We start from the raw sequence: 7,021 nt of genomic DNA, 5'->3' as shown, positions 1-7,021 counted from the left end.
AGTCTTTTTTGAAGCCGCCACAGATCCTCTTACCCGTGTCGCTTCACTTATTCAAAATGGTTTCCCTTTCAAACAAACTATGTCATTGTGAGGTACACAGGAATTCATGTGTGAGAAATTTTGTGTCTGTGAGACATTACCACCGAGATATCTGAATAAGTCTGAGGTAGCCTTTTTTTTTCTTCTCTTTTTCTAGTCTCATCTTAACACATCAGGACCAAAACACTAACGTTATTTATCACAGAAAATATGATTATTTGCATAGAGTTTCTCTCAGAAAAAAGACAATAAAATATGCTCATTTTGTAGTGAGGCATCATCTGATTTTTTTTTTCATTGTAGAAAGCAACATTGAATGTTTGTATAAAACTGACTTTTATTTTTTCCATCATTTACTATCAAAAGTCTATAGTTGTTTAATTTCCTATGGATATTATAATTTTAGGATTTCTAAAAGCTTTTATCCCAAATGCTGAGCTATTATATGACCAAACAACACCAATAATAATAATCACAGGAGCAAAATAGACTAACAGTTGTTTAAAGAAAATGTTTCAAATGCATTGTTTATACTAACAGCAGAGGATATTATTACATTATATATTTTTTTTAATTTAGTATGTTTTTCATTTACTATTCACAGTAACAGTAAACAGTTAAGTATACCCTTTTATCTATCTATCTATCTATATATATATATATATATATCATATTATACAACCATAAAAGTAGTTTTCAAACACAAGGGAACACAAAGTGAAAACATCCCTTTGACAACTTGGCCTGTAACACAAAGCTGGAAGATGCCGAGTTGAGAGTTTCTCATTTACATCCAGGAGTTCCATCTTTTCTTCATATTTTTCCTCTCTGACATCAGTCAGTCAGTAGCTCCAAATTCCTACGCAAGAAGTTAAATAAGAGATTTAGAGCAGTTTTTACAAGTGTAATTTCTATAAGTTCCAGTACTGTGAATATTATGAATTAAATCCATATATGAGCTTTGCATTCTCACTTTAAAACCCTAAATTATCTGGGAAACTTTAATGCACAGTGCACGGTGTTATTGGCTTTTTCTGCTCCATAAAATCAAATGCCAATATTTCGGCTTGATTAGAATGAACATTTCTGCCCTTCCACATACAAAATTAACTTACAGATAAAATGTTTAAAAATCTGACAAATGTAATTCGGGACAGATGAAAGTGCAAGTTTTAAGATAATTTGTAATGACAAAGGCAACGACTTCTTTGATCACTGTAGTGATATTGAGTGAAGTTACACAAATTTGCCAAATGGCAGCATATCAACTCTTTAAAGTTTTTATTACCAGTCAGCTCTGTGACAGTTGCAACACTGACTCGTAATATGCAGAGACTCACGACAGAGCACATGGTTACATCTGTGTGCTTCCACCTCTCAGGAAATGGCATCCAATCACATTTCAGCTTTACACTAACACGCAGGTCACTTGGCTCCGCTTCCACATTTCACAGGTCTAGTTTCCTCATAACACACCTGAAACATTTCTCTATATACCTGCAGAACAGGCGGCGAATTCCATTGTATTAACATAAGTGGTATTTTTTTTAACATACAGAATGAATCACAGAAGTGGCTGGGCAACAGTGCAAACCCCGTAGGCTCTATTAACTTTACTAATAATAACTTGATTTGAGGAGTGGTGCCCGGCTCTATTTTATTATCTCCAAATACAGCAGAGAACACATCAATATTCAACATGGTTAATAATGTAGTGGACTTCTGCTAGTTGGAAGCCCAGTATTAATGCTGACTGTGCCCAGTTCAGACTTTCATATCACGGAGACTGCATCTGCCATCCCTGGCTCTGTCATATATTTCTGACTTAATTAAATGCACCAGCTGAGTAAATGGCTACATTTAATAAGATGGACAACATATTGGCTCCGCATAAAGATGAGCGTCAATATTATTGAAATATTCCCTATAGATCAGCGTGCGCCTATAACCTGTGTGCGGAGTTACTTTTGTCAGCGGTCCTTTAAATCCGGCACAGATCACAGGGTTTTATTTGAGGGGCCAAACGGCGATTTCCGTTCAGTTTAAGCCCTAAAATGACCCTTAAAACTGAAAAATCAGCTCGAAGCAAAAGTACTTTTTTTTCCTGTAAATAAAAAAATAAGAAATTAAGGGTTGCCGTTTGGACTGAATTGCATTGCTCTTGCTTAAACTTAACTCTGTTTACTGCTGGTTTGAGGACAGGCTGAAGCACTTACTTAGTATAAAACGACCGTAAAGGCAGAGGGACAGGCTGTAAAAGGCTGGTCGTGACTGATGCCCCCTTCTTCAACTTATCCACGGAGGAGGAAAAGTAAATTGCAGGTCTATAGTAGTGTAGGCAAAAAACGAAAAACAAAAACAAAAAACCCTGCATTCTGCCTTTTGCATTATTATTATAAACACAAGCAAGCGATTTAGACTACTGTGCAATTATATGTTCCGCTCAAGTAAGAGCCTCGCTTCTCCGAAAGTTTCTTTATTACTTTTAATTTAACAAAAAACTTCGATGCCACGGACTCTCGAATCGAAATTAGTGGAAAAACTCTGATGTTTTCCACGAACTAATCATTCAAAGTGTAGTCTTAAAATTGCGTTTTATTCATCCACACACTTTTTTTTCTCTTTTCTTTTTTTTTTCTGAAACGAAGTCTAGAATATAAAGTGTGATCGTGGGTGAGTGTGGTGATGGTGTCACTTTTCATACTCACAGAGAATCTCAGAATGGACGAAGCGCCTTTTTAGGTTCCGGGACAAAAATTTCCTTGAGTCTCTTTCCGGAATGTTTTAGACCTTTGCGGTCGCGCAGTTGAGGAGATTTTAATCTAAGCAAATACCTCAACAGAAACTTCCTTTCTCCTTCGCCTCAAAACAGAGCGATCCGCAGGGGGCGCTGTGTGTCCATGCCTGCACAAGGGCTGGGCGTCCCGGGAAAGGCAAGGCGGAATGGCATGCCGCAAAAGAGATCACATTTAAAAAAGAGAGACCAGTTTGATTGAACTATTCATTTGAGGCTTTCGAATCCTTTAAAAAAAATAAAGAAATAAATGTGGGGAATTCTGCGCAAATTATTACAAAAATATGAATGTATTCTATTTCCGCCACAGACATGTTTTAAATCAAGTGTCTGCAAGAGAAGATCGTCTGGTGCGATGCTTTAATGGTCTGGGTCGGAGAAACAACGACTGCTCTGTGAACAAGTGAAAATGTTGTAAATGCAGCCTTGTTTTAAACACACAATGATTTGATTTTGATTATAAATGTGAGACTAAATGATTGTCAAGGTAGACATTTTTTCAGTGCAGCTGTTTCAACCGTAACCCCTCCTCCTCCTCCTGCTGCCCCGCGGCTCTCTCTCTCTCTCTCTCTCTCTCTCTCTCTCTCTCTCTCTCTCTCTCTCTCTCCCTCTCCCTCTCTCTCCCCTTATCCCTCCACAGTCGTGCGCTTCATTCCAGTGCACAAGCCGAGCGAAGCAGACTGTCCGCACAGCAGCCAAAGCCGATGAATTCGCTCAGGGAATAAATATCTATAAACCTCGCGGCTGTTTCGTTACGGGAATAACACTTGCTCGTGGACGCATGTGAGCGCGCACATGCCTCGCCGGGACGATACACCATGGCTCTGACACAAGTGCGGCTCTCGCTGCCTCCGCTCCTCTGACCACAGAAAGAAAAAGAAAAAAAAAGTCTTTGGATCTCAGCGAGAAGGCTGTTATTTCTTTCCTTCACTGACTCTCAGCGAAAAATATTGCTGGAAATATCCTCCGGATGGTGATCAGGGGCCGGACTACCTGTTTTCAGCTGATTCGCGCAGTGCGAGGAGAAGGGACCGGAGGACTTGCGCCCATTGCCTTTTCTTTGGTTTAATAACGCACGTTGGGGATCGGTGGAAGGGGGAGACGGGCTGCTATATTCAAGCAATTTACACCGACGGGTGCTGCTTCCTCCGAACTCTCACCTTTACGTGTTTTGGTGAATGGGGGTAACTCTGGTCCTGGAGGCTTGACGCAGCTGGAACAGGGACAGGGACAGGGACTGGGTGCGTGGAGCGTCGGATCACCCAGGATTGTACTCCCTCCTCACTCTCTCTCTCTCTCTCCCTCTCCCGTGGGTCTATTTACATGTCCAACCTGACCGCTTTATGACAATGGATTACTTTCTGCTTTTATGCAGCCTCTCGCTGCCTGTGGTGTCCGCCGTGGAAGGTAAGAAATCCCATCCTCAGATGCTGTTGTGTTGCATTGCAGGACGCCCTAAAGCGCATTATTCCTCCGTACCGAGCCAGCCAGCACCCATGCCTCTCGGAGGCTGGGCACCGCAGCGGGCGAGGCTCCCTTTATACCCCAAAATCTCCAGTTTCTGTCATCCCCGAGCTAAACCCAGCGTTTCATTTGTAAAGTGGCCATCTGGCTTGTTTTTGGGGATCGCTAATGGCATTATTGGCTTTACGCAGCCGAGCTCTGTGGCCGGTACAGGTTTCAGAACACTGTTGTTGTGCGCGTCAGCGAAAGCTCGTCCATTTCAATGGTAGTTGTGTATTCTTTTTGTAACCCAAAGCTCCTGCCGGCTGCCAGTGCTTTCTTCGTCACTTTAAGGAAATTAGCTCTACACTGTCTCCCATCGGGGAGTCGCGGACCCAAGCCCCTCAGACACCTCTCCCCCCCAGGTCGGCTGCGTGTATTTTAGGGCTGTATGGGTGTGTGGCCTTTTGACATGTGGGCTATCAGTCCAAAGAATACTCTTGAAAAATGCCCGATTTGAGTCTATTTGATGTTCACTTCATTTAGAAAAACTGTAAAGTTATTTTACAAACTGTATAAAAATTGCTGTGGGACGCAAAATATCATTTCAAATTAACTACCACTCATTTCTCTCTGTGTTAATTTCGTTTTTAGTTTTGTTAATTTTTTTCCCCCTCAAGTGGCGTCAATTCTTTATTTATCGTTATGTTTCGTGGCAGTGGCTTTCAGCAACAAAGCCATCTGTTTTAGCCGAGTGCTGATGTTTGCCGTGCGTCGAGTCGATGGGAAATTCTGGCTATCTTTTTTTTCCCCCCAGCGAGATAGTGTCCCACTCCTGCGTTCCTTCCCTCCCTGCATTTCCGAGAGTCTCCCTCTGCTCGGTTTTCGGGAAAGGAGAATAAGGAATGGTGGAAACAGGGTTGAAAGGGGCCTAGAGCGTGAACTATGAAGGCTGGAGCCGAGGCGAGGCTCCCGGTTGGCTTGGGATGCCAGCAGGAAAGTAGGACAGTGGGCCACTGGCTCAGCAAACGCGTTTCTCCCTCAGCTTGCTTCTCGACCTGTCCGTACAATGTTTGAAGAGGGTTTTTTTTTTCATTAAAAGAAGTTAAATGGGCCTGGCACAGACTTTAATAGGAACAGTTATTTTTTTTTTCCAATGCAGCTTCTACTTTTACAATTTTCTGCTTGACGTCGATGATTTGAAATAGAGCAGAAACATCACCGGACAGGCTGCCTGCGTGCAGTGGATGCCAGCAGTAGATGCGCTGAAACGGCAAAAAGTCGAAAAGTTTGCACTGCAGGGAAGAGTTCATTTATTTCATTTCATTTTTAAACATCCATTACTAAAGCAAATCACTTAAAATGGAGATGAGGTGTTTGCAGTTTGGCGCTGTGCTTGCGTTTGACTCGAGCCGGCCTCTCGACTTACTTTCCAGTGTCTCGACCCTACTGTGAGAAAACATCCGTAGGCCCCGTTACAGTCGGCGGGGGGGGGAAGAGATCACGCTCTGCTTCTCGGTCTCCTCCTGAAATCAGCATTCGGACTAGATAGCTTTCCCACACTACTGGCTCCCTTGTCGGGGCCAGGGGTAAATAATACACGAGTGCTGAGGTCGCTGAGAATAGCGTAAAGCTTATCTGATAACAACTGTTGTTTTATTGGTGGCTCTCGATAACAGGGAGAGCAAAGAAGGCTACGGGTGAGAGTCCCAGCCCAGAAGTCACTTATTCGCTCAGGTCTTGCATTAGAGCCACCGATCCGACGACTTTTGACCCCGAAGTAACCGTGGAATTAATGAACGCCGTGGTCTGTAGATGGATGTGCATCTGTATATAATACCGCCTTTCTCTGAACAAAAATATTTTGAAATTGTTGTCTCAAAACTATTTCGCTAGGGACACCCCCCCCCCCCCCCGTGGACCCCTCTCAGTGACCCCTGCAGGTCACCGGACCCCGGTGGGGAACCACTGACTTAAAACACATGGCTTGAACGGATGAGTGGATTTTTGTTGTGCAGACGTCGGGGGCTGTGGAGGTAGAGAGAGAGGGCGAGAGGGAGAGAGAGGAAAAGTAAGAGAGAGAGAGAGAGAGACGGGGAGAGAGAGCTGGGGGTTTTCTTGACATTAGTGGTGACTTGGCTGCGCACCGGCTTGAAGTTGATATATTTCGTTAGAACAATCTTTTCCCTACATAAGTGATGTCATAAATTGTGCCCGACTGACCTGGCAGGGGGTTTACCTAAGCTTTTAATACAGCCGGGTGATTTATGGCCGCTACTGGGACGTCTTTCTGGGATGTCCGGGTTTATGGCGAGTTAGGGAGAAACAAAGCGGCCCGACGAGGGAAGTTTTCCCGGCCCCACCGTGCGTCTCTCCGGGTCCTAGGGTCACACAGCCCGGGGAAAAGGCTCTTAATTACTTCATGTTTTCTTCTCTTTTTTTTCTCCCTCTTTTTTCCTTTTGCCCCCCCCCACACACACACACACACACACACACACACACACACAAACACATCCGCTTCTTGAACGGAGATGTAATAGTTAAGCCCAGCGTATTCAACCCTGTATATTTTTGTTTAATCATTTCATTCTGGGTGTCGTTTCACGGTGCCGCGGTGGCTGCAAACATAAATGCTTAACAATCACTTGAATCTGTCCACGCACTTTACCTCAACGAACTGTTTGGGTGCCTGAGGTGAGACCAGAGAAAAGCACGGCCAGTTACTTTGCACACACTTTGGGAGTC

At 43.6% G+C, this 7,021-nt stretch overlaps 1 protein-coding gene across 13 annotated transcripts in view; it reads left to right on the top strand.

Annotated features, from left to right (window-relative positions):
- The first annotated feature begins 3,501 nt into the window (after positions 1 to 3,501).
- The window catches only part of LOC120790521 (ephrin type-B receptor 3-like), a 63,663-nt gene continuing 60,143 nt past the window's right edge, over positions 3,502 to 7,021 (top strand). For 12 of the 13 annotated variants that reach the window (XM_040128110.1, XM_040128105.1, XM_040128109.1 and 9 more), the window contains exon 1: positions 3,502 to 4,240. In XM_040128110.1, the coding sequence (XP_039984044.1) occupies positions 4,177 to 4,240 (64 nt within the window). In that variant the 5' untranslated portion in view covers positions 3,502 to 4,176. The remainder of the gene's footprint in view (positions 4,241 to 7,021) is intronic. The other variant, XM_040128107.1, reaches the window with a different exon arrangement.

Source organism: Xiphias gladius, chromosome 6, assembly GCF_016859285.1.
Source record: "Xiphias gladius isolate SHS-SW01 ecotype Sanya breed wild chromosome 6, ASM1685928v1, whole genome shotgun sequence".
NCBI classification, from domain to species: domain Eukaryota; kingdom Metazoa; phylum Chordata; class Actinopteri; order Istiophoriformes; family Xiphiidae; genus Xiphias; species Xiphias gladius.
This window is presented reverse-complemented; position numbering and strand designations above follow the sequence as displayed.